Here is a 27,184-nt window from a genome sequence, read left to right as displayed (position 1 = left end):
TTGCGCAAATGAATATGGAGATTGTGGAAAGATATTAAGGGCGTATTTACTATTCAGAGGCTGGCATCAAAGAGGTTGTCAACATCTATAAACAACGTGATCGCATTCATATTTTTGATCTTCACCATGTACTTCGACCTCAATATTCCCATCCCGCAACGTTTGGATCCTACAATCAACAAAAAAGGAAAGGGTAAACAAGATGAAGTGTTTAGCTCATCTCAGGTAGAGGGATTAGAGGCGCGTATCGACCTGCTTGTGCATTGTACGCTCAATCATCACACACACTACAACACAAGTATATCTGACTTTCATTAGTAGGATATACCGTTCTCGGGTTTGCACACACTGTGAATAAACGTGTTGAAAAGACGCATGTCAATATACTTGAGAGACTCCTTCCACTGCTTCGAAAACGCGACGGTATATTATATCTCAAAAGGTTGAATATCGTCCTTGATGAAGATAGCGAAAAAGGTTTCGGTTTGGTATGTTTTTCGCCTGTGATTTATGGTTCATAATTAAAACATTTTCTCGTAGATTAATGCCAGCATACCCATGTTCGACACGTACGATATAATTGCCCTTATTCCAACAACCCAAGCTACTTTCTCCCTTGCATGTTTGACGCATAGTCAGCCGTCACCGCTTACGGCTCATATCATTGCTCTACCTCTCACGCTCCCTCGCCTTTCTTTCCATATGAAGCACACTCTTGTCCGAACCGCTATCAAAAACGGATCGGTATTCGAGATAAATTATGTCGGTGCTCTCGGAGGACAACACGATACTGTATTAATAGAAGCGGGATTGACTGAAACTGGAGCTTCGGCAAAGAGGAATTGGTGGGCTGCGGCGCGCGAAATAGTAAGGGTGACGAAGGGGAGGGGTTTGTTATTGAGTGGAGGTGTTGCTTCGAGTAGTGATCTTCGCGCCCCGAGAGACGTTGGAAATTTGTATGTGGCCTACTCTTCGTGTTTCGAGTTTTGTTAACACTAATTTACAGAGTGTCAATGCTTGGACTACCGCAAGATGCTGCACATGCTACGTCTACTACGAATGCAAAATCTCTTGTTTTACGTGCCCGTGAGTGTTTTACCCGCCCCGTCCAGTTGTACTGATTAATTAGATACTCAGAGACACGAAAAACGTATCGGGCCGTCTTCTCAGAACCTCGACTCGTAGTCCCCGATTCACCCGATCAGAAAATCGCCACGCCTTCAATCCCAACCGAGGCTGCCTCAACGGCAGGTGTATTTTATCCGGCACCTCAGGCGGCACCGTCATCCAAGAAACGCGCTTTGGATGATACCAATCCTGGTGTCGTCCCGGATGCTGAACTTGCGGATAAACAAGGTGTGTCGAAAAAGAAGAAGCAGAAAAAAAATCGACATCGGAACGCACACGCGGTATCTTAAACGTTCATGTCCCCCAATTCAGAAAACATGATTCATTGGCCTACTTAATCATTTGCTACATTGCCAGGAGGAACACGTTATCTATGACCCCCCAATATGCAGACCGCCTACCGGTAAAAGGATTAAGTTTAGTTTCATCACAACGATCAGGGTCTGACATACTATTGACGTGGAGGACCTGCCCAGTCATCATGTTTGAGTCGCTCGAGGCAAAGAAGACATATGCGGGTCCCACTTCGGCCGGTTGGGCAGCACGACCGTGCAATGGTGTGCCACTACCCCATTCTTCCATGTCTTCTGGTGTTCTGGAAGCAGGCTGTAAAGGTGTGATGACTGGTCCAGGTGCCACGGCGTTAACACGAATTCCTTTGGAGATGAGATGAAGTGCTAAGGAACGCGTGAATGCCACAATCGCACCCTTTGTCGCACTATAATCGACTGTGGCTATTTTAGACATCAAATTACCGGAAGAGGCTGACTATGCTTGCCGAGTGAAGGTGCGCCAGCATACGCAACTACCGAGGTAGTATTTATGATGCTAGACCCTCTCTTCAAATGAGGTAGCGCGAACTTGGTGACGGCGAACATCTGGACAATGTTTGACTGGAAAGTGCTTTCAACGCAGCCCAAATCTATATCTTCAAATTTGTCGCACATTCTGTCAGGTCCGTTTAGTCTAATATACCACTGAAAAAACTTGTGCTGAGATACTTGCATCTGCTTCGACGCATTATTGACCAGAATATCCAACTTTCCAAACTTTTGTAAATGACTTTCGATGAGATTCTTACAATTCGTCTTCTCCATCAGGTCGCAAGAAACGAGATTGACTGTGGTGTTGCAATCTTCTACCTCTGGCTTTACAGCTTGAGCATCTTCTTGTTCCTCAGGGAGGTGAGAGATTGTGATGCCCGTGCAACCTTCTCGAGCGAACATTATAGCGGCGGCTCGCCCTATCCCACTATCCCCACCGGTGATGAGCGCGGTTTTACCTTGAAGCCTTCATAGTGGGTCAGAGGATCGCTTGCTATCAGATCTTTAACTTTTACTTACTTTCCGCTACCTTTATATTCTTTGAGACTTGGCTGGCCTTTGTCGTCCCATAATTCCAAATTGGAATGGTCGACTCCAGCTGTGATGGAATAGATTATTATAAGTCTCATAAAGATCAAATACATAGTACGGACGTCTCATTTGCCTCTCTATTCCGGGCAAACGCTGTGATTGCTTTTCTGGAAAGGCGTTCGGGTACGCAGTTATGACGTCCGAAGAGCTCATGATTGCTTTGTCGAAAAACCGTTTGAATATTCCTATCGATTATTTATACACAAACCTTTGGAGTAGTTGATGTCAGTCTGTCTCGGCTTATATTAAGCCGTTCTCCCAATGTCAAACATCACTTCACCCGAGAGTCATGGTCTCCCCATCACTCGTCTTCCGTGACGATGCTCTCCCGGGGTTTGCCAACCGTCTATAATCTTATCCGGTGATGCATCAGTCATTGAGGAATCGTCACTGGCAGATACTCTCGAGTCTCCACGTCACTCTCAAGCAATACCAAAGGCTTCTGTCGTGCCTTGTGGCCATCTGCCATACGACCGCAACTAATCTTAACAGCAAGCATCTCGGGTGAGGTCGAAAATCTGTCGCACATTCATTTCAGACCAGTGTAATCTTTTCTTCCATTATTTTTGCTTCTTCACGTTCTTTCCTTTTTGTCGGCGCTCTTTCCGTCTAAGCTACCGAGGTTTAAATTTTCAGTCTGAGTGACTTATGCTAGTGTAATTCGTATTGTACTATCGTATCATTTCCACACAGATCGAACATGAAACAACAATCGAGCCCCCAAGGCCTGGACGCCGGTGTAAATATCATGGTATCAGGTCAACCGTAGTAATAATCTACTCATTCGCCAGCGTTTCGCTAACGAAAAATGAAAAATGAGTGACTGTGCCGCTATGTAGATCGGTTCAATGAAGGTTCAACTTAAATTTGCGTCACGTGCCCATGCGGCTGTGTTTCGATCGCGGTGGTACTTGTTGCCACCCTATCTCGGTATACCACCAGTAGAACGATGTCATCGCGACCCATCATATCTTTACGGGTACAGAAGGATATAAAGGACGCTCTAGCACGAAATGGATACGATACCGTTCAGGATGTCCTCTCCGCAATTCCGACTTCCCTCGCTCAAGGTTAATAACCTTTTTCCTCCGTCGAAACAGTGAACTTTGAATGGCTGACGACTTGCCGTAGAGCTGAATTTAACCGTTCCTGAGGTGGATGATCTCATCCAGCAAATCCAAAACCCTCATACTCAGAACTCACATGTGCCTTTAACACAAAGCGCGGCCGTCATTATGAAGTCGGCGCGAACCTTTTCTACCCATTGGGAACCACTTGACGAACTTCTGGAAGGAGGACTAGTACAAGGTCATATCCTCGAACTATCAGGGCCTCCTGGATCTCCAAAAGAAAATATTGCTATTGACATTGTATCGTCCTTTCTTGATGCAGGCGAGGAAGTTCTATTCGTCGGTAGTCCTTGGTTTCGCGGTCAATTTGTGGACTTGTACGCTCAGACGAACTTCAGACTGTCAAAACATGACTCCACTCGAGACTATTCGTCGAAGACTTTCGGGTTCGTGCTCACGAAGATTCTTTTTGGTGATTCTGACAAGGGCGTCGTTCAGGACTTTCGATATCATTGCTTGCGCTACATTATATACGGATTTTAACTGCTGCCGAAGTTATGGTCTTTCTTCATTCACTAGACTTAATACTGGACTCGAAATCGAAGGCCGCATTGCTGGTCCTCAACTCGTTTTCATTTCCATTTTCAACTGTTCCTAGTCCGCACCTAAAGTCAAGGATGCTTGAACAAATCAAACAAATCCTGATCAAAGTAACCGCTGTTAGAAACTTGACGGTCAGTTATTACACGATTAATTCTTAAGAATCTTACAATTAGCAATACAGGTATTAGTGACGTGCCAAATGGCAACCAAGATGCTCAAGGATGACGGATCTGCTGGAAGCTTTGATGAAGGAGGTAAGGGGATGATGGTACCCCAGCTAGGTAAAACTATCCGCCTTTCGTATCATCATTTCATTTGATCCTTATCTCAATTCACTAGGTAGCTCTTATCTACCATCGGGTCGATCTCATCGAGTGATACTTTCATTTGACGGCCCAACATCTGGGTAATTGCCTCGCCCGATTATCTTTTCATCATCACCGAGCTGATGAGTAATCTACCAGGGCTATGTTTTTGTTACCATCTTCTCCCCAGATGGCCAAGACCGAGCGCGTACGACATGTGCCTTACGTGCTTCAGTAGTAGGTTCAAGAGCCTCCTAGTCATAAGCGACTGATCACAAACTTGTTTCAAACGCCAGATATCATACACGTCATGTGACCAGCAAAAAAATTCTCGATTCTTCGTTACACATATTCCAGCAGGAGCAACTAATGGGATTTGGAAATTTAGCAGCTGCATGATCCTCTGTCCGAGCAAGAGCATCCCTTGCCGGAGCCACCGCAAGAGCACTTAAAGAACACTCATCAGGATAAAAGCAAGAGAAGAATCAAACAAAAGGTCAAACTCACAGTGGAGGTGTGGCCCCTGTTAGAACAGTTCTTGCAGGTGCATTGGTTCTTTGAGCAAGGGCAAGAGCCTTGAGGACCGCAAGATCTTTCGAGAATAAGCGTCAAAACGAAGTCACGAACGGGACTCTGAATCATACCCGCAGTCGCTTGCGCAGTTACAGGCCATTTGATTGATAAGATCTGTGGATATACGATTCTGGTTGAGGGAGGGAGTACGAAATCGTAAGTCTTGATGCAGTTATTTAACGAGGAGGAGCCCGGGTTTTAAATACGGTTGCAAATCGCGGCTTCAATTGTTTAAGCGTCAAAGGATGCGTGAATAAATTGCCGCCATCATTCTCTTCACGGGAAGAGAGCTGTCTACTTTCGTCTTGCGGTTTTATGGATCGGATATACTAGAAACGCTCGATATGATCATACCGTCGCCGTAAGTGCAGAGTTTGTGGAGCTGCGAACGACAGCCAGCAAGCCATATGTTCACGTGTTTCAACTATATCGCACTTGATTCCACCCGAGTTAGATTGTTGGAGTTGAGCGAAGCCAGGAACAGGTTTGTAGGAGTCTTGTGACCATAGATACTGATTTAGCAGCTCCGTCATGAGGACCCCCTTCTTCCTATAATCGATAGGAGTTGCTGCTACTTGCCATGGCCAGTGAATGCGCGCGCCTGTTATCCAAATATTTCATATCCCTTCAAGATGATCACGAATGCGTTTCATGAGAGACCCCTCATTATGGTACTTCATGGTCTTCATCACCATCTGTCAGACTGTCCTCCGCTCGAAAATTTCTACTAGTAAGATGTCATATTAGCTTTTCGAGCATGAGGTCACTCCAAGAAAACGCAAATATATCTCCTCACTGCCGCTAGGCCGATAACTCGTGGTCAAATCCCAGACACAGCGCTTTTTAGATACCTGCCTTGTACTTACATACATACTGCGCCGTGATTTACGATGCGCGCAAAATAGTGTCACCTACACTCGCTCTATTAATATAAGCTCCATTGAGTTTTTAATGATGTGCGTCAATTTCACATCCGATTTGCTCGCAAATACATCCCTTCCACCTTCGCGGCTGTGACCACAAGCCACGAAGTACCAAACCGTACACAAGCATTAGGTCTTTACCAAGCCAAAATAACCTCTTGACAGGAGACAAAATGCCGTGTGACTCGTGTTAGGCCGCCAGTTTCTTTCACCTATCCACATATATCTTATCTCTTCTCTCCCCACTACTACGACTTGCCCTGGGTTCACTGATGAGTTAATTTCTACTTGGCGGTGCACGATGTTTGGAGAATATATACCTGCTTTCTACTATTGTCCTCGGGGGTACGATTTCATACTATTTCCTCTGAAACGACATTAAAGTTATATTTTATACAAACTTGGATGGCAATGGCGATGCATATCGACCGAATAGTTTCAAAGTATCATTCGCACAATAGAAATAGGCGCGTAGTTTAACCATAGTGCTATATCAACAGGGGGCTCTAGTAGGACTCTGAGGCAATCGAAAAGTACACATAAATCTTCATCACCTTGAATGACTTGCGAAAAGCATACACGAGGAATGTGCCATTCTAGTTCAAAGGGTGCCAACACGGTTTCGTGTATGATTGTCATCGACCGTTATCTCCCTCCCAACTACAACACGCGAGCCGTTCACTAGCACAGACTCTCACCCGAAATTCAGTTCGGAGCAGTTTCCATGCTCAAGAACATGAGATGAGTGTCGAGATAGAATAAGGATATAACTCGTCCATTATACAGCACTCCAATACATCAGACGCTCCTCTAATGTGAGTTTAATCCAAATCCAGTATGTCCACTCCGACATAGCATCGTTCGGATCAACAGATCGAAATTCTACACAACACTGTCCCGCTGAAGTGATCAGAATTGGGACGGTATGACCCGGAGAGCGTGTCTTCCGACTTTCCATCAGGCGTAAAAGCCGATCGGAGCAGAAAGCGCATCCTGAGTAACCCAAATTCCAGTGAAAAGCCGTCATCCAGTCCTGATCCTTCCCTCGTTCCCAATCACCTTCGCAGTAGTGCTGAACGACACTCATTCAATGGGTAGTTGCGAACGCGAATACACCACTCACTTTACAAGCTGAGTTCCACGAATTAGACAAATTCGTCTCAGTTGTAGCAGGACGACGGCACCACAATTTGACTGGGTAGACTGAAGATATAGTGGAAATGTCAACAGCCTTGAGGGGTATCTGCTTGAGTATCCCGTGCATCATGGTTCGAGATTCACCCTTGTAGAAGAATTCAGTCACTGACATGAAAGAGATCATGGAGGACTCACAAACACCAAGTCACGCAACTCATAGAACGGAAAATGAGAATAATACTTCTCAAGCCGAGTGATCAAAAGACGAACACAGTGCTCGCTTTGAAAAGCTGGATCTCCACGTCGTATCCCAAGTATAACCTCTCCCAAAGACGATTTGTATATATTCAACCTCGCCTCTTTATCATCCCAACAAAGTTCTTCATCAACGAGCCAAGTAAGTGATATCTTGTCACCAGTACCGGGACCACGACTCAGGATACCATATCCCAGGGCATAATCTACGTCACCGAAATCAATGCCATCAGGAGCCTCCATCAAAATTCTGAATGCACATCGGATCCTGAGTTCTTGAGCTTCGTACTGGATATCCGGAGAAAAGCCAGATCGCGTAAAGTCGGATACATAATCAATGAATGATTTATGGAAAGGTTCGAGCATCTCGCTGTGAGCTTGATTGCGGCCAGGAACGCGTAAAACAGAACGGAGGTGATTGATGGCAGCATAAGCTTCATCGCATGTCATGCCTAACCAGTTGCACAAGATGACAAAGTTCTTGTTAGTAAATCGTGTCAAGCTCGGATCCGAACGTAACACCAATGACAATAGGAGCTTCCGAGCATGTAGGATGACTTTGTCAGGAATATTGGACAATATTCGGGCATACAAAGCATCCAATAGAGCCATTGGATGATCCTCTCGCGGGATGCCCGTCATCCGAAGATTATCAATCGCCTTCAAGACATCAGAGAGCTGCGAAACTGGGTTTTCAATGGTCGAGTCACCGATATATCTGATAATTGTATGGGCATATGCGAATAATCCACCTGAGGCATTGGCAAGTTTCCACAAATCCCGTTCCTCAGGCCACTCCGAGCGTGTTTTGAATGAATCCGACCGATTTTTGATATCTTTCAGTTTGTCGCGAAGGAACCGCTCAACATCTGCACGGGCGTTGTCGGAATCCACCGGAACATCCTCCTTCTCACATGCCGGAATGACCTCGGCTCTCGAAAAAATGGAAGTGATGTGGTGTTCAGGGCGACTGGAAATGAGCCATACAAGAGATGACGAAGGGTACATGATGCAAAAATCACTGATGAGACCGAGGAGCTCTTGTTGAGTCCCGTGATCATTGCATTCATCAAGGCCATCGATAGTGATCAAGACGCGCCCAATAGAGTTCGTGGGGCAATTGTGGATGAAGGGTTCAACGATAAATTTTTCGAACTGCACTGGCATCGACGACAGAAGGAGGGATGGGTCACGCGCAATCTCGGACTCAATGAACTGTCGATAAGGTGCGCATTTAGCTGCAAGCTGATAGGAAAGGGTTATGATAGCCTTCGTTCCGTCGTCGCGTCCGTTGATAGAAAAGAACACAGACGCGTGGGCGGTGACTGGAAGACTGGGAGAATCAACTACGTTCTGCATGATAGCCGACTTTCCAACCCCAGCGGAACCAACCACCCATCGGATCTTTTTCACACCGCTGCAGTTGGCGATGAAGGATAGGCACCTCTCGAGGATGGCCAAACGGGTTCCGGGATGACATCGTGGGGGCGGATAGCGAGCAGAAGAATCTGACGCAGCCCCAGGTATTGTTTCCTGTAGCAGCTTCTCCATAACTGGACAGACGGGGCGATTAATGAAGATAAACGACACGAGAATGCCGCTTACAATGGGTTGAAGTGTTGCCGATATATGTGACTAGCAGGTAGGAAGTCAGGATAAACAAATCAATGTTGCAAAAGACATATCTCTAACCGCTGCCCACATTGCCATCGATGAAGTTCCCCGTCGCGGTAACATCATGAGCTTTATTGAACATGCCTCGGGCCCGGGGCTGCTGTTGTGGCAAATCTGGCAGGCCTGGAGGGGGCTACGAGCGTTTGAGCCTCTTTATCAGTAGTTGAAATTATTAAGAGATAGGGGTTCGAAATTGAAAGGATGTTGTGAAGATCTCACCAGAGTAAATGGTAGAGGCGGTTGCACCAGAGGATGCTGTGCTTGGACGGAGTCCCGGTGGTTGGAAGGAGATGCAAGATGGACAGCCTGTTGGACAACGGAGCCATGTGCACTGGGCATCGATTCCGCATTTGATGCGACGACGTCGATTGGAGTGACAGGCTTCGATGCCCGTGAGGGTTGGCCACCAAAGTGGTCCAACACTCTATTAACGAGAAGGCGTTTGATGAACCTTTGAGGATGAACTGCGTTCACTGGAGCCGACGGATTAGGTACGCTAGCACTGGCCGCTTTCATGCCCTGCTCCATTGAAGTATTTCAGGAGGAAAAACGAGAGTCGTCGAAGGAGAATGGAGAGGGATGAAGCTTCATAAAGGCAGACTCATCGCAGGTGTCCAGCGCCACTTGCATCAGTGTTGTGCAGCTGCGCAGCTTTGACAGCTGATGCGGATGGCATCCGAGCTGCTGATGGCATCTGCTGGCAGCAGCTGCCGTCCGCACATCTTTGATTGATGGTTCCCACGCGCCCCAGACGCACTCAAGACTCGAGCTCAGTAGCGGCTTAAGTCACCTGACACATAACGTGATCACTGATGGAGCGCCTCAGCGCCACTTCGAACTTCGAAGTTTCTCCTAGAGCTGAAGATGATGAAGAAACGCGTTTGATATCTCTCCTGGCAGCCCTTGGACAGAGAGGAGCTCTTCAATCGCACCTCAACGTATTGGGAATCAATCTATGGTCGGTTTGCTGTCGCGTCGTTTGAGGAGGAGCTCGGGGGGTATGGGTCGGCAGTTTTGGATGCACCCGGGGACAACGATGCCGAATTCATTCAATGTATATAACCAAATCAATAGTCAGATCTCTTATCCATTCAGAATTGAGCTGGAAATTATATTATCTTTCTTCAGTAATTCTTATCATCAAGTAAACCCTGCCTGTCTTCCCGCTGACACTCATTGGGTGACTTTTTGATGGGATCAATCAAAGATGCCGCTGCCATCCGGATGAGTGGCAGCTTTGCGTCATAGCTGCCGACTAGCGCAGCAGCTGGCAGCTTTGCACAACACTGACTTGCATCGCCTGACACGAGGCATGGATACCCTATACAGCACACATCATTCCAGGGTCGTTGTGTTGGGGGCAGCTAGACGCCCAGAGGACGGACACGATATCGACCAAGTATGCATAGCAGCGTGGCAATAGTCACCAAAGAGGGACTAGAAATGGTTGGTATTGGCGTTGCTGGATACGATGGAGGTTGGGTGGTGACTGAAGTGTCAATAATACTGCATGCCGAACTGATAGCGTGGAGGTTGCTGTTCGCGTTGAGCAGGGAAAAACCGAACCCACTTTCATCAGGGACGTCCCGGATCAGACTCAGGGTATGAATCGTCTTCGACGGGAACCCCCATTCCGCTACCCGTCGGTCTATCCTCTCCATTTCAAACTCTAGGCGATGAATATAACATACTGTATATCCTACCTCCACCGTCGTTTTGTCGCTGGAATATTTGCGACCCTTTCACCGATTTTTCATGATATACTCAGTGATCCATGATATCACACATCCCGAACACCATGGCTGTTTGTTGTCACACATTACGCGTCGATAGGATTTTCGGGGTTTATGCATCGAACGTTGTGTATTGCAAAAGAAAAGTCACTGTCGTTTATGAAATTGTTGGGCCTACGATGCTGGTGCCAGCAGAACAAATCTCGTGAATAGATTACAGTTTACAAGTATGAAGGTGAACTTGAAATCAATTGATCATTCGTCGGCTTCTCCCTCCTGCTTGTTAAGGCTAAGAATTAATGTGATCGCAACTTCTAACGGAATTCAACAGTCTTCGACCTTTTCCCACCTGAAGCACTGTAAGACGGGGGGGAAATATTGGAGTTTGGGCCTTCATTCTCAACATGATCTGATTGTTGACCCTCCCCAAGTAATGCCATTTGCTTAGAAGCACCACTGTTAGCATTTTCCGCAAACCGCCTTGCTCTCTCCTCGTATACATTAGCAAACCTCATCTCAGCCCTTTTTATATCCTTTGCAACCATGTTCATCCTCTGTGATTCAAAACCACGGCGCTGACGATGATAACAAGCCTTATATCCGAGTTCCGAGTCTGTGAACAGTGGTTAAACACGAAGCTGGTATTGTTCCAAGTCTAAGAGAATCATACTGGTTTTTTCCCATCCGCAACAACCTTTCTTTTGTTATGAGAACAGGATCACAAGAGTTTGCATGAACTACTGACCAGTCACGGAGCATTGAGGGTCTACTTGCGGACGCGCGACTTTGAATTCCATAAATATTGCTTCATATATGTCTATCATTGACTTGTGATTCAAGTTTTATCAATGTTCCCAAACTAATGCATTACCTTTTGACCTGCGTTTCGCAGCTTGTTTTTCCATGATAATCTTTTTGATTGAGCTCATGGCCGTTTGAAAGTTTGTGAGCCCATAGTTTCACTTCGGTTGCATATGGTGTCTGACATGTGCGGAGACGATCGCTCCAACAATTCTCTCAGGAGTCAGGAGTTGTTCATGTCTTCGCATCTCTGCCCGCAGACCTCCAGGCCTGATTGCTTAAGGCCATTTTGCAATGCATATAGAGCCATGTTTCTTCTCGGGCTGCTTTCTCTTCCAGCTGCCTCTTTTTTGCACTTCATCTGGGTTTTCTACATGTGTCTGGCCCCAAATATCGTCCAGGAACGAATTCTGCACCAGTCAATATTCAGGAGAATTATCGAAGGAAAAAGAGGATTGTAGAAAGTCACACTGCACTTTTCGTCTCCCAGCGCATCTTTGCCCTTGGGGGTGTCCCGTATGTTGTTTTTAATTCTTGAATTTCATGTCTTATTTTTTCCAGGTTCCTATGCGTTTCGCTCCCTACTGCACCGAATATCCCAGTATTGATGTTGTCGATTTTCAATGCCCTTTGGTGGGGCTGGTCTTATTCACTTCTCAGATCTTGAAGTCAAAGTAGATCTAACGTCTTGTTATTGGACTTTCTGTTCTGGGGGGAACAATGAAAGATGAGTTTCCTAATATGAGTCACAAGGTCGAAATGACTCAAACGAGAACTTTCGCCGAGTTACACACAGAGACTCAAAAAAAATTTCTATTCTTCATTAATCCCAACGAAGATCGAGTCTGACAGATCGAATTAAATCATTGTGACCGACGTCGATTTGTTCACCCACTCCGCAGCAATCCAAAGAACGCGTCAAGACTTCAGTTTTCTCGCCGTTAGCTCACATTAACTTGCACAATGTTCAAAAGCTCTCAAAACGCCATGCATGGAATCAAAAAACAGACTCGTTCCGAAAAATCAGGATTCAAAGTCATACATTACACACTACTCCCATACTGTTTACGCTCCTCCATTGAAAGTTCAATTCAAAACTGGTATGTCCACTCTGACCATATACCATCATCCAAATCAACAAAAAATCGAACTTCTACACAACAGCCTCCCGTGTAAGTGAACAAAACCGTGACAGTATGACCAGGAGAATGGGTCTTTAAACTTTCCAACTGTCGTTCAAACCGTCGATAGCAGAAATTGCAGTCATCGATATCAAGGTTAGTCTCCCAGACCTGGTCCTTTCCTTCCTCCCACTCGCCGTTACGTTCATGCTGCACAACACTAATTCAATGAATGGTTGCAAATACAAATGGGCTACTCACCTCGCAAGATGAATCCCACGGATCGGACAAACTTGTCGCTGCTCTAGCAGGACAATCAGACGGCAACTCTACAGCGTTGAGCGCAGTGGAAACACCGGGTGCCACTGTGCGAGCAGGTCGACGGATTCGCAACATAAAGCTGTGAATGTTGGGAATGCCAGGACTTTCCTTCAGGGACATTTGCTTCAGTATGCCGTACCTCACGTATTCATCACGCCGAGGTTTATCCTTACGCATACATTCAGCTGTATGAACATGGAAGAAATAGATGGTGGAGAACTCACAAACACTCCGTGCAAGAAGACTTTAAGAAAGGAACCGTACAAATCAAACTGGGTGATCAATTGACGAATACAGAACTCGCTGGTGAATGTTGGATCTCCATTGTTGAACCCATATACAATTTCTCCTATGGTCAGTTTATACATCATCAACCGCGTGCCCTCGTCACATCCATCAACCCGCCAAGTAAGAGAAATCTTGTTACCAGTACCGGGACCACGCCTCAAAGTGCCAAAGAGGAATTCATAATCTACATAACCAAAATCAATACCATCGGGAGCTTCGTTCAAGACTCTGAATGCACATTCAGTCTGGAGTGGTCGAGCTTCGTGGTCCATATCAGTGAAAAAATTGGATCGGGAAGAGTCGGATACGTAGTCAATGAATGATTTATGGAAAGGTTCGAGATTCTTCAGGTGGGCTTGGTCGCATCTAGGAATGCGCAAAAGAGATTGAAGCTGGTTGACGGCAGCATAAGCTTCATCCGGCGTCATGGCTAACCAATTACACAACTCGACAAAGGTCCCTTTGTAAGTCACACCCAAAGCTTCATCCCAGCCTGACGCCAATGACAGGACGAGTTTTCGGGTGTGTATCATGACTTTGGCAGGAACATTGGACAAGATCCGGGCGTACAACGCATCCAACAGAGCCATCGGGTGCTCCTCTCGCGGGATGCCTGTCATCGGATGATTATCAATCACCTTCAGGACGTCAGAGAACTGTGAGACTGGGCTTCCAACGTTCAAGTCGCCGATATACTTGATGACTGTATCCGCATACGCAAACAGTCCTCCCGCAGCTTCAGTGAGCTTCCAAAAGTCTTTTTCCTCAGGCCACTTCGAGTGTGGATCAAACGAGTTCAATACCCCTTTGATCTCCTCCAGTTTTTCGCGAAGGAATTTTTCAACGTCCGCACGGCCCTCGTCGGAGTCTTCCTGGATTTCCTCCTTCTCATATACGGGCATGACATCGGCTCTGGCAAAGATCGAAGTGATATGGGATTCAGGACGGCTCGCAATGAGCCAGACAAGCGGCGAGGAAGGGTACGTGATGCAGAAATCAGAGACGAGGCGGAGGAGCTCTTGTTGCGTGCGTGGGTTCTTGCATTCATCAAGCCCATCGATGATGATCAAGATGCGCTCAGGAGAGTTCAGTAGTTGGTATTTGTGGATGAAGGGCTCAATGATAAACTTTTCGAACTGGACAGGCATTGACGACTGAAGGAGGGATGGATCACGGGCGACCTCGCGCTCAATGAAAAGACGGTAAGGTTCGGATTTAGCTGCCAACTGATAACAAAGGGTTATGATAGCTTTCGTTCCGTCATCGCGCCCATTGATCGAAAAGAACACGGACACATGGCAGGTTACCGGGAGGTTGGGAGAATCAGCAATGCTTTGCATGATAGCTGACTTTCCAACTCCAGCGAATCCAACCACCCAACGAATCTTTCGCTGACCGGTACAGGTGGCAATGAAGTGTAGACATCGTTCTAGGACGGCCAAACGAGTTCCAGGATGACATCGTGGGGGTGGATAGCGAGCGGAAGAATTGGATGCAGCCCCAGGTATTGTTTTCTCCAGGAGTTTCTCCATGACTGACAGATACGGCGATCAATGGAGGCACCAACAACGGAGGAATATCGCTTACAATGATCTGAGGTAGTGCTTATATATGTGACTAGCATATATCAACAGGTCAGTATAGGCGAAACAATGTTGGAAAATGAAATATCTCTCACTACTGCCCACATTTCCATCAATGAAGTTTCCCGTCACAGTAAGATTATGAGCCTGATTGAACATACCAGGGCCCCGGGTAGAGGGGACAACTGTGTCATCACAAGCAGCGGCCAGAAATGGCTTTGGCGATTTGGAGCGTGAACGGCGAGAACGCAACCAGTTGAACGAAAAGGCAGGCATCGAGAACAGTGGGGGAGGAAGGAAAGATCATCGCAGCCCGAACAGCCTATGTATCGCTGCACGAGGCACGCTATTTTGGAACATTTAGACGCCCAGAGACCCACTTTGGTTGGGGATTACAAGTTTTGACGATGATGGATATAATGCTTTCACGCGAATGTCTAGGGTACCGGAAAGCTCTCGAAACGAGTTTCATGGAATCAAAACACAGACCCATTCCATAAAATGAGGATTCGAAAGTCGTACATTATACAATGCTCCCATACTTTTTACGCTCCTCTGACAGTGTAAGTACAATCCAAAACCAGTATGTCCACTCTGATATACCATCATCCGGATCAACAAATCGAAGTTCTACACAACACAATCCTGTGGAAGTGAACAGAACTGGGACGATATGACCTGGAGAAAGGGTCTTCAAACTTATCCACTGGCGTTTAATCCGTTGACAGCAGAAATTGCAATCACGGATATCAAAGGTGGTCTTCCAGTCCTGGTCCTTGCCTTCCTCCCACTCGCCTTCACGTTCGTGCTGCACAACACTAATATAATAAGTCGTTGCAAATACAAATGATCCACTCACCTTGCAAGACGAATTCCATGGATCGGACAAATTTGTCACTGCTCTCGCAGAATGATGGGATGGCAACTCTACTGCATTGAGTACAGTGGAAACATTGGGTGCCACTGTTCGAGTAGGACGACGGAACAACGTAACGCATGTGAGAATTAGGGAAAAGCCAGGAAAAGCCTTCAGGGTAATTTGCTTAAGTATGCCGCATCTCATGAATTCATGACACCGATTTTCATCCTTACGCATACATTCAGCCGCATAAATATGGAAGAAGTAGATGATGGAGGACTCACAAACACTAGGTCACGAAGCACATCATAGTTAGAGACGGAATAGTCTCGAAACTGCGTGATCAAAAGACGAACACAGAACTCGCTCGTAAATGTTGGATCCCCCTTTCTCATTCCGCCTGCAACTTCTCCTATGGCCTGTTTATACAGGTTCAACCGCGTGTCCTCGTCACACCCATTGACCGGCCAAGTAAGAGAAATCTTGTCACCAGTACCAGGACCACGCCTCAAAGTGCCGTAGTAGGATTTATAAATCAAATTACCAAAATCAATGCCATCGGGGGCCTCGTTTAGGACTCTGAACGTACATTCAGTTTTCAATTCTTGAGCTTCATTGCGCATATCAGAGAAAAAATCAGTTCGGGAAGAGTCGGATACGTAGTCAATAAATGATTTATGGAATGGTTCGAGCATCTCCAGGTGGGCTTGATCACGTTTAGGAGTATGCAAAAGAGACTGGAGCTGGTTGACGGCAGCATAAGCTTCGTCCGGTGTCATGGCTAACCAATTACACAACGTGACAAAGGTCCCTATGTTTAACCCGCTCAAAGCATGATCCCAGCGCATTGCCAATGCCAAGACGAGTTTTCGGGTGTGTTTGATGACTTTGTCAGGAACGTTGGACAAGATACGGGCATACAATGCATCCAATAGAGCCATCGGGTGCTCCTCTCGCGGGATGCCGGTCATCGGAACATTGTCAATCACCTTCAGGACGTCAGAGAACTGTGAGGCTGGGCTTCCAACGTTCAAGTCGCCGATATACTTGATGACCGTATCCGCATACGCAAACAGTCCTCCCGCAGCTTCAGCGAGTTTCCAAAAGTCTTTTTCCTCAGGCCACTTCGAGTGTGGATCGAATGAATCCGAGCCCCCTTTGATCTCCTCAAGTCTTTCGCGAAGGAACCGTTCAACATCCGCACGGCCGTCGTCGGAGTCTACCTGAATCTCCTCCTTCTCATACGCTGGTATGACATTGGCTCTAGAAAAAAAGGAGGCGATGTGGTGTTCAGGGCGACTCGCAATAAGCCACACAAAGGGCGAAGATGGGTACGTGATGCAGAAATCAGATATAAGGCGGAGGAGTTCTAGCTGAATATCTGGCTTTTTGCATTCATCGAGACCATCGATGATGACCAAGATGCGCTCAGTAGAGTTCAGTAATTTGGGTTGGTGGATGAAAGGTTCAATGATAAACTTCTTGAACTGGACAGGCATCGACGACTGAAGGAGGGATGGATCACGGGCAACCTCGTGCTCAATGAGCTGACGGTAAAGCTCAGATTTAGCTGCCAGCTGGTAACAAAGAGTTATAATGGCTTTCGTTCCATCGTCGCGTCCATTGATCGAAAAGAAGACAGATAGATAGCAGGTCACTGGGAGGCTGGGAGAATCAGCAACGCTTTGCATGATAGCTGACTTTCCAACTCCGGCGGAACCAACCACCCAACGGATCTTTCGCTTGCCGTCACAGTTGGCGATGAATTGTAGACACCGCTCGAGAATTTTTAACCGTGTTCCGGGGTGACATTGGGGGGGTGGAAAACGAGCGGAAGAGTTGGATGCAGCCCCAGGTATCGTTTTCTCCAGGAGGTCCTTCATGACTAGTAGAAATAACCAGACTAGTAGAAATAACAATGAAACAAGAGTATTGCTTACATTGGCTGGCTATGGTGTTGTTGTTGTTGGTGACATTGACTAGCCGAGATACGGTCAGTGTTGGAAAATCAATCAGTTCTAAATTATTACCATCGACAAAGGTTGATCCCTTTATAGAGAAATTGTGGGGATTGCTAAACATGCCATTCTGCTGTTGGAGTTGCGGTGGATCCCGGCCTGCAGGTGGCTACGAGTATATCAACGTCTTTATTCACAATGGTAATTCAAAAGAAAAGCCCACATTTATAGTTTCAGCATGAAAAGATCGTCGTGAAGGTGGTAGTGCCAGATATTGCTGAGCATGAACAGAATTTGTGTTGTCGGAAGGAGGTGTAAGCTGGATGGTAACAGAATCGCGTGAGCTGAGGATTGGTACTGTCGGAGTGACAGGCCGCGACGCAGACAAGGGCTGGCCAGCAAAGTCGACTGGCGCTCTGTTTAGGGATTCCCTGGAACCAAGGAGACCCCCTGAAACCGACCGACGAGTTACACAAGGAGTTGCATCCAGTTCCACGTCTTGCTCTGATGGATCCAAGGCGTGAGAAAGATCGAGGCCAGCGGAGGAGACACCTGCGTCACCGCGAGCATCTGCTGTAGAGCGTGAACGGCGAAAACGCAGGAATTGAGGGCGGCGGAATGAAAAGTCAGGCATCGAGAACAGTGGGAGAGGGTGGGAAAAATCTCCCAGCTGTCGAGCACAGTCATGGCTCGACACGAGGAATCAGTGCACGAGGCAGTTAGACGCCCATTTCCAGGACATAGCCGAGTTATGCCCGTCGAGCTCCATGCCGAGATAGAACTCATTGGACCTTACAGTATATCGGTGAGTTCAGTATGAGATCTCTGATTGACATCATAGGGAATGGTTAATGGCTCGTGCTCGACGTTGACACCAAGGGGTTCCAGTTAGGTGTTCGCCTCGTTCCGCGTCCCAAATTGATCTTCCACTTCCTCCTTCTCATAATACGGTACTACGAACAGGGATGCCCAGAAACTGATGAGCTTGTAATAGTTCAAGTTCGTCACTGGATTGCAGAACTGGGAGCTTATGTCAAATTCGTTCCCCCGTCCACACGTCGGATTCTAGGCAACTACAGTTCAAACGTTCATTCATGATTACTACCTTGTCAACTCTAGCTCGAATACGACAACAAGGAATAATCCTTTTATCCGAACTCTCCCGCCGTCGTATCTGATCCGTCCGAAAACCAATTCGAATCAGTCATAACGAAGTCGTTGTCGTACTTCGAGTCGGTGAAGAAAAAGGTTACGTCTATCTCTCAAAACGTCGAGTCTCACCAAATACATTGTGAAATGTGAAGAACACTGTATGAAACGAAAGGCTATACCATATCGATTCTACGACATGTAGCTTCAAAGACGCCTTTGTTAGGTGCTAATGGTGATGTCGCCAATGACGCAAAAATTTCTCAGGCGGCACAGGACACGAAAAAAGCTGCAAGAAAAGCCAGGCAACAGGCTCCTCATGGTGACGAAGGTGCCGCGCTAATGGATGTCGCAAATGTCGCTCCCGCTGTCGGACTGGTTCGTCACCCTCGTGATTCAGAAGAAATTTTCGAAACATCGTATGAGCCCGTTGCTTGGCCGCTTGGAAAGAGATATGGTCGCCGTTATGATATTTTCAAATTGGCATTGACGTCCGTATGGAAACTTTTCTTCATATCTTTTTGCTGATCTCTTTTCAAATGAACCTGATACCGTATGGTCATCTTTACTCAGAAGGAATGATGGTTATATATAGTTACCCGTAAATTTATCACCGTATGTCATATCTCATCCATACCCCAGTGCATATGCACCGTCCCCATTACAAAACAGTTTAAGATGGTTTGACAAGTTACATTTTTGTATTGGCACTACCGAGATTCAAGAAAGTGGCTTGCAATAGTCCTGGAAAAACCGTTAGAAATTTCGATGTCATGTCTGCGGAGTTAAAACCAAACCCCGTTGATAACGTTGTTGATCAGTTAAACCCGTTTCGCCGGCTTCCAAACAAGCCCAACTCGCTCCAGAGACCATCTCCGTATATCCCCTCATTCTCCTTTCTCTTCATACTGTATTCCAACCCACAAGCTTTCACAAAACGTGGCGGTGGTTCTGTTGATGATTGTATGAGGATATGACGTTGATCATGATGATAATATGAAGGATAAATTCCAGAGTGACAGCCACTAGTTCCGTAATATTGTAGAGTTGTGCACAGCAGACTAAGGGTCGTAACTGTTGGAAATTATACACCACATGACTCAGTGTATAGGTATAATAGACATTACGTAGTAGATTGTAACTAAGCCTCGTCCCAATACCATCGACGTCCTCACCTCAATTTCCTACAGGTTATGGGCCCCGACAGCGTATTCCGCTGTGTTCTTGGACGTTACGGAAGGCTCCCGCAGCTCCATCTGGGCTGGTAGATCAGTTTTCACCATCCTGCTGTGATTGTATGCACTTCGAGTTAGCCACATTGTCATTTTCGCCCCCGCTGTGGCGAGTACCCCGCTATGTGCTCAGACTATCACATCTGGCCGTTACGACCTCCCCAGGGGTCAGCTGATATCTCACCGCTCGCTACGGTCATCATTCATCCTATCTCACAACACTATGCTTACCACCACTCATTTCCGGACGAAAACTCTCTATAACGCAACCGAGGCATTTGAATGGGACGGATCATTTCACTTTCCGCCCTCACAGCCCTTCGGAAAAAACGTTTTCTCCCATATTCCTAGCAATAAACTGCCTCGATCGACATTGAAGACTTTTTCGCGCATATATTCAGTTGCCACTTCATCCAGTACTAATGTCGACCATATGTACGACATCTTCCTGTGCTAGGACTTACTCGAGCTCGTTCCAAAAGGCCCTCAAGATGGATCAAGAACCTTTTATGGCAGAATCCCAAAAGAGGAGACTGAGAACACTGACTCATATTTTCGGCACTCATTCGCGCTCTACAAGGAGATTTTGACTCTTCACTTCATTCATCGACAAGTCGCATCTGCTCAAGGGGGAGTTTCTATCGCCACATACGTTTCGATTACCCGGACTATCACTATGGGCATATGATTAAATGAGGATTCGCAAGAATTCTATCTACGATTTTGTCTTCCATGCCTCGTAACTTTGTGCTGAGGGGGAGTGTTGGAAATTATACACCACATGACTCAGTGTATAGGTATAATAGACATTACGTAGTAGATTGTAACTAAGCCTCGTCCCAATACCATCGACGTCCTCACCTCAATTTCCTACAGTAACGCTCGAAACGGCTTGCGCATATCGTTCCGCACAAGCCAGCGGAAGATAAAAGAATATGAATAAGCGCATATATGAAGTATAAGAATACCACTCTAACAGGCGAAGTTAATCAAAACTTCAGATATTTCTACAGATAGCCATCTTTGTTTTTCCATTTGAGCTTCATGATGTGATATGCAAAACCGGAGTAAACGAGAGGGGTTCGTGTGGAGGGTAGCATACAATCATCATGACAATATCGTACAGTCGGAGTGGCCATTATAGCAGCAAGGGTCACAGCCGATAAAGATGTGATGCCAGGAGCAACACTGCATATTTTCGAGGACAAAAGGCAGGACCCAGTATTGTATTGAGATCACTGCGGGAAGCGATAAAAACGAAGAGGTGAAAGTCGGAGTTGAGGTTTTCACTCTTGTGCATGTGCTTCGGATTGACGTATCCTGCCTGAGCCGACAAAGGGTCTGCAGTTGTTCCTGCCACACCTCCACCGTTCGAACCCCGAACCAACGAATCGATGAACGTTGAACCCCAACTAGCCCTTAGAACACCCTCTCCGAACCTCTTTTTTCCATCGACAAAAGTATCAGGGCATGGCCCACTGCTTGAATCCTAGTTCGGTTGCTGTCAACGCGAGATTAAGCCGGTCATAGTAAAGTCGTGGGGATGATCATGTTTTCGCCGTTGCATGTTAGGTGAATGCTGGGGTGCCACGTGTTGTTGAGCTTAAACAGAGTCTGGCAGCTTGGTAGGAGATACGAGTATAAGGTACACGCGTGACGGGACAGCACCAATCCGGGTGGCCACAGAAGCTGTCCGGCGCTCTAATAGCAGGAAGACTGTCTGCGAGGATGAATGCCTAGGGAAGTGCCGGAGGCGCTAAAATAACGTGCCCGGTGATCCAAGGCCTGAGGAATGACCAATAGCATCTGCCGGAGATAGTTTCCTTGAATCGGTGTTGGGAGGCATTGATGTGGGGGAATGAGCCATCGCACACGAGCTGACGTCATCTTCTGTGTGTACGTACACTCGGTCATCGCACGTCGAGGCTCATTCTCTCATCAAGTCGTTTTCCGTCTCCAGGCTCGCTTCACTTTCTCTATGATCACTCCAACATTTCCTCCACCAACTGCGTTCAAAGCGCATGCCTCCATAGCTACCCGACAAAACTCTTTCACACTCCAAACTGTCATTTCCTTGGCCATAAACCCGTGCCGCACCTGCCTCGAAACAACATCCCCAGCACAGGAGCAAAGAAGTACGCAGCAGGAGTTCACTGGCCGTCGAGCTTGAAGAGACAGAACTCATATCCCTGTAATAGGACTCTCTGTGCGTACTCTCTATACAGAAGAGGTTTTCAATGGCCATGGCATGTTATACACATACGCTAGCTCTGCAAACCTCGAGGGAATCTGTTTGTCGCTGGCTGTGCTTATATCCTATCCTACTCCTTTCCAGCCTTCAAGTGGACGACGTGCTCTATGTTTCATGATGGGTTCGATCAGTTCATCTAAGCTCTGTCTTCGTACGGTCATACCCGTTCTCTATTCCTGACTTATTTTCCGTTGCCGCATACTCCGTCAGTACTATCCACGGTGTATTCGGCATCAGCTAAGGACTAGCCTCATGGAATAGAGCATGTTCCTCATTCCGAACTGTTAACTTGACATTGGACCTCTATGCGCCGTCGTTACTCAAACCGGTGGATCACTCTTTATTCATTCGAGATTTCTGGTCGAGACTCGAGAGAGACGGGGTGTGTACTTCCCAGGTATTTAGTTCGTATGTCATGGAAGTACCGTCACTCTTTTTGAAACGGGATGCAAGGATCTCAATACATTCAGGTTTGGTTGGTGGTTTGTTCTAGGGTTCCGTGAATAACTCCTCGATGAGTTATTCACTCATGTTAATAACATATAGGGCTGGGGGGGTATGTTATTAACTGTTTCGGTCGAGCATTCATGAATCCACCAATTGGCTTCATCGAAGTTCCAGTACTTAGTCGACGAGTTAAAGCTTGAAAGTGTCCTCAACATCTTTTCCCTAAATTTGTTCCTGTCACTACGGACACAAACACTGGTGTAAAGACGTTTACTTTTAATAGAATGATAGTGCTATTGGACGAAAAAAATGGAGATCTTCGATGTTATCGGTAATGACCATGCGGGGAATCAGGGTTTGTGCAATAAAAAATGCAATATTCGCTTCGTCACTGCTCTTCAGCAGTTTTGTTGCTAAGAAAATCACCGTCAATCCACGGTATCGATAATGAGAAGGAATTCAGTGATAGATGATTGGGAGAACCAGTTTGTAGACCTGCAGAGAACATCAGGATGTGGAACTTTGAAGGCATGGATCGAGAATACCGTCATTCAGTAGACTGCCGCAATGTTGGGATAATTTCCTGGCCGCGACAACTGCCGGAAGTCCGACGGCCATTTGCTTATCCCACTCCAGAGCATTCTAAAAAACCGTATCACGCTGTACATCTCTCACCAATAGCGCTTTCACGTGGATTCCTAGGGTACTGAAAAGTTCTCGAAACGCCAATCATGAACTCAAAAAACAGACTCGTTCCATAAAATGAGGATTCGAAAGTCGTACATTATACAGTGCTCCCAAGCTTTTTACGCTCCTCTGGCGAAAATTCAATCCAATACCAGTATTGCCACTCCGATATACCATCATCCGGATCAACAAATCGAAATTCTACACAAGACTTTCCGGTGGAAGTGAACATGACTGTGACAGTATGATTGGGAGAATGTGTCTGTGAACTTTGAAATTGGTGTTCAAACCGTTGATAGCAGATAATGCAATCATCGGTGCGAAATACAGTCAACCAGACCTGGTCCTTTCCTTCCTCCCATTCGCCTTTACGTTCATGCTGTACAACGCTAATTCATTAGACGGTTGTAAACAGAGATGCTCCACTGACCTCGCAAGATGGATTCCAAACGGCACCGGGTGCCACTGTCCGAGCAGGACGACAGAACCGCAACATAATGGAATTGCGGAGTCCGGGAAAGTAAGGAACTGCCTTGAGGGGTATATCCCTAAGTATGCCCCACTTCATGGATTCATGACGCCGAGATTCATCCTTACGCACACATTGAGCCTCAAACATGAGAAAATCAAATGATGAACTCACAAACACTTGCGGGGGGACAATCATTTCAAGCTCAACGTGATGAAAAGTAAACTGTGTGATCAAAAGTCGAAGGCAGGACTCGCTCGTGAATGTTGAATCTCTATTTGCGAGCCCTTCTACGATTACTCCAATGGATAGTTTATACATGTCCAACCGCGTGTCCGTGTCACGCCCATTAACCGGCCAAGTAAGCGAAATCTTGCCACCAGTACCGGGACCACGCCTCAAAGTGCCATAGTGGAATCTATAATTTCCACCACGAAAGTCAACGCCATCGGGAGCCTCGTGCAAGACTCTGAATGCACATTTCGCGTCGAGTTGTTGAGCTTCGCGGTGCATATCAGTGAAAAAGTAGGACCGGGAAGAGTCAGACACGTAGTCAATGAAAGATTTATGGTATGATTCAAGTCTCATCAGGTTGGCCTGATCACGTTTAGGAGTGCGCAAAAGAGCTTGGAGCTGGTTGACGGCAGCATAAGCTTCGTCCGGTGTCATGGCTAACCAGTTACACAACACGACAAAGGACCCGCCGTGATCCGCATCCAAAGTCCTATCCCAGTGCGATGCCAATGCCAAGACAAGTTTTCGGGTGTGTAAAATGACTTTAACAGGAACGTTGGACAAGATCCGGGCGTACAACGCATCCAACAGAGCCATCGGGTGCTCCTCTCGCGGGATGCCTGTCATCGGATGATTATCAATCACCTTCAGGACGTCCAAGAGCTGCGAGGCTGGGCTGGTAATATTCGGGTCATCAATATATCTGATGACCGTATCCGCATACGCAAACAGTCCTCCCGCAGCTTTAGCGAGTTTCCAAAAATCTTTGTCGTCGACCCACTTCGAGTGTGGATCAAATGAGTTCGAGCCCCCTTTGATCTCCTCCAGCTTTTCGCGAAGGAACCGTTCAACATCCGCACGGCCCTCGTCGGAGTCTACCTGAATTTCTTCCTTCTCATATGCTGGCGTGACATTTGGTCTGGCAAAGAAGGAAGTGATGTGTTGTTCAGGGCGGCTTGCAATGAGCCAGACAAGGGGCGAGGAAGGGTATTTGATGCAGAGATCAGATATGAGGCGGAGGAGCTCTTGTTGCGTGCGTGAGTTATTGCATTCATCAAGACCATCAATGATGATCAAGATGCGCTCGGGAGAATTCAGTAGTGGGGATTGGATGAAGGGTTGAATGATAAACTTCTGGAACTGGACAGGCATCGACGCCTGAAGGAGGGATGGATCACGGGCGACCTCGCGCTCAATGAGATGACGGTAAGGTCCATATTTAGCTGCCAACTGGTAACATAGCGTTATGATGGCTTTAGTTCCATCGTCGCGCCCATTGATCGAAAAGAAGACCGACACATAGCAGGTCACTGGGAGATTGGGAGAGTCAGCAACGCTTTGCATGATAGCTGACTTTCCAACGCCAGCGGAACCAAACACCCAACGGATCTTTTGCTCGCCAGTACAGTTAGCGATGAAGTGTAGACACCGTTCGAGAACTCCCAAACGTGTTCCGGGATGGCATTGCGGGGGCGGATAGCGAGCGGAAGAATCGGATGCAGCCCCAGGTATCGTTCTCTCCAGGAGGTCCTTCATGACTAATAGAAATAACAATGAATGCGAGTAACTAAACAAGAGTATTGCTTACATTGGCTGGCTATGGTGTTTTCGTTGTTGGCCACATTGACTACCGAGATACGGTCAGTGTTGGAAAATCATTGAGTTCTAGATTATTACCGTCAATAAAGGTTGATCCCGCAATAGAGAAATTTTGGGCACGGTCAAACATGCCTTTCTGCTGTGACAGTTCCGGTGAATCCCGGCCTGCAGGTGGCTACGAGTACATTAGCGTCTCGATTCACAATGGAAATTGATAAGAAAGCTCACGGTTGTAGTTTCAGCATGGAAAGGTTGTTGTGAAGACATAGCGAGTTCATATGGTGAACGTGGTGGTGCCAGATATTGCTGAGCTTGAGCGGAGTGTGTATCGTCGGAAGGAGGTGCAACTTGGATATCTAGTGGGACAACGGCATCGTGTGAGCTGAGGCCTAGGGTTGGTGCTGTCGGAGCGACCGGCCGCGACGCAGGCGAGGGCTGACCAGCAATGTCAACTGGCGCTCTGTTCAGGGAATCTGTGGAACCCCCTGAAACTGACAGACGAGCCACGCGAGGAGCTGCATCCACGCCCTGCTCTGATGGACCAGGTGTAGGACGGGAAAAGGCCTGAGAAATATCGAGGCCAGCGGAGGAGACACCTCCGTCATCGCAAGCATCTGCTGTAGATTTCGGCGGCCGCGAGCGTGAACGGCCAAAACGCAGGAATCGTGGGAGGCGTAATGAAAAGGGCATCGAGAACGGTGGGGGACGGAAGAAAGACTATCGCAGCCCAGACAGCCTATGTATTGCTGGCCGCGATGAGTACATGCGTTATAGAAGACAGCGTGATGATCGAATTGAACCAATCACCTGTCGAGCTTCAAATCGAGATAGAAGAGACTTGGCTCTCCGTGCGTCAGATATCAATTAGGCAAGATCCCCCAGTTACTAATGGCACATAGGGAGTGGCTGCGGTCACATTATGCTCGCTCTAGAGATTGCGAGGGAATGTGATTTGCAATGGTTTCGTTTCAGCCTTCAAGCAGCCTAAGTACCATGCTTTCTCCTCGTTGCGTCAAAGAAGCTCTCATCTATGTCCACACTTAGTACTCCGGACAAGGTGACAGCTAGTATTCATTTCTTAAGCTTATTATTATATGTGGCTGACAAGTTGGCGCGACAATTCTAGCCTAGTTTATGACCGTTGAACACTTGGAACGCGCCAGTCAGGGTTCGATTGAGGACCAGGGACTCGGTAGTTTCAGAATCGCTTCATGACCATATTGAAGGTAACAGATTGCCTTTATGCACCCCAACAATGCGGCTGATTCATCTCCCCCCGGCAGTTGAAGGCAATTTCAAAGACGGGAAGAGCAGGATTTGGCTCAACTCATGACCAAAGCGGGCCAAGAAAACACCGAAATATCTGGAG

At 47.0% G+C, this 27,184-nt stretch overlaps 8 protein-coding genes across 8 annotated transcripts; 3 read left to right on the top strand and 5 right to left on the bottom strand.

The window, feature by feature from the left end:
* Positions 1–126: 126 nt before the first annotated feature.
* AGABI2DRAFT_224888 (hypothetical protein) lies at positions 127–1,459 on the top strand (the record flags this gene model as incomplete). The annotated part of the gene is made up of 5 exons (XM_006463153.1): positions 127–265; positions 319–488; positions 541–956; positions 1,007–1,086; positions 1,138–1,459. The coding sequence occupies 5 exons, from the start codon at positions 127–129 to the stop codon at positions 1,416–1,418; spliced, it is 1,086 nt and encodes a 361-aa protein (XP_006463216.1). The 3' UTR covers positions 1,419–1,459.
* Positions 1,460–1,473: 14 nt separating this feature from the next.
* On the bottom strand, positions 1,474–2,581 carry AGABI2DRAFT_73224 (hypothetical protein; the record flags this gene model as incomplete). The annotated part of the gene is made up of 3 exons (XM_006463152.1): positions 1,474–1,856; positions 1,898–2,418; positions 2,472–2,581. 3 exons carry the CDS (start codon positions 2,579–2,581, stop codon positions 1,474–1,476), a joined length of 1,014 nt encoding a protein of 337 aa, XP_006463215.1.
* Positions 2,582–3,479: 898 nt separating this feature from the next.
* Positions 3,480–4,626, top strand: AGABI2DRAFT_186863 (hypothetical protein; the record flags this gene model as incomplete). The annotated part of the gene is made up of 5 exons (XM_006463151.1): positions 3,480–3,613; positions 3,675–3,956; positions 4,193–4,347; positions 4,398–4,497; positions 4,556–4,626. The coding sequence occupies exons 1-5, from the start codon at positions 3,493–3,495 to the stop codon at positions 4,624–4,626; spliced, it is 729 nt and encodes a 242-aa protein (XP_006463214.1). The 5' UTR covers positions 3,480–3,492.
* A 3,440-nt stretch (positions 4,627–8,066) lies between these two features.
* On the bottom strand, positions 8,067–9,697 carry AGABI2DRAFT_207887 (hypothetical protein; the record flags this gene model as incomplete). Its single annotated transcript, XM_006463150.1, has 4 exons — positions 9,303–9,697; positions 9,102–9,209; positions 9,015–9,044; positions 8,067–8,962 (listed from the first exon to the last, which is right to left on the bottom strand). Coding segments are annotated over exons 2-4 (990 nt in total), but the record flags the coding sequence as incomplete, so codon positions are not given.
* A 4,333-nt stretch (positions 9,698–14,030) lies between these two features.
* AGABI2DRAFT_207885 (hypothetical protein) lies at positions 14,031–15,219 on the bottom strand (the record flags this gene model as incomplete). The annotated part of the gene is made up of 3 exons (XM_006463149.1): positions 15,026–15,219; positions 14,935–14,964; positions 14,031–14,881 (listed from the first exon to the last, which is right to left on the bottom strand). Coding segments are annotated over exons 1-3 (1,062 nt in total), but the record flags the coding sequence as incomplete, so codon positions are not given.
* Positions 15,220–15,453: 234 nt separating this feature from the next.
* Positions 15,454–18,381, bottom strand: AGABI2DRAFT_120034 (hypothetical protein; the record flags this gene model as incomplete). The annotated part of the gene is made up of 6 exons (XM_006463148.1): positions 15,454–15,738; positions 15,790–15,972; positions 16,029–17,674; positions 17,730–17,768; positions 17,820–17,916; positions 17,971–18,381. The coding sequence occupies 6 exons, from the start codon at positions 18,379–18,381 to the stop codon at positions 15,454–15,456; spliced, it is 2,661 nt and encodes an 886-aa protein (XP_006463211.1).
* A 51-nt stretch (positions 18,382–18,432) lies between these two features.
* Positions 18,433–19,424, top strand: AGABI2DRAFT_120033 (hypothetical protein; the record flags this gene model as incomplete). The annotated part of the gene is made up of 2 exons (XM_006463147.1): positions 18,433–18,552; positions 19,110–19,424. 2 exons carry the CDS (start codon positions 18,433–18,435, stop codon positions 19,422–19,424), a joined length of 435 nt encoding a protein of 144 aa, XP_006463210.1.
* A 4,186-nt stretch (positions 19,425–23,610) lies between these two features.
* Positions 23,611–26,505, bottom strand: AGABI2DRAFT_120032 (hypothetical protein; the record flags this gene model as incomplete). The annotated part of the gene is made up of 6 exons (XM_006463146.1): positions 23,611–23,892; positions 23,944–24,105; positions 24,157–25,754; positions 25,805–25,843; positions 25,894–25,990; positions 26,044–26,505. 6 exons carry the CDS (start codon positions 26,503–26,505, stop codon positions 23,611–23,613), a joined length of 2,640 nt encoding a protein of 879 aa, XP_006463209.1.
* Positions 26,506–27,184: the final 679 nt, after the last annotated feature.

Source organism: Agaricus bisporus, assembly GCF_000300575.1.
Source record: "Agaricus bisporus var. bisporus H97 unplaced genomic scaffold AGABI2scaffold_8, whole genome shotgun sequence".
Lineage (NCBI taxonomy): Eukaryota > Fungi > Basidiomycota > Agaricomycetes > Agaricales > Agaricaceae > Agaricus > Agaricus bisporus.
This window is presented reverse-complemented; position numbering and strand designations above follow the sequence as displayed.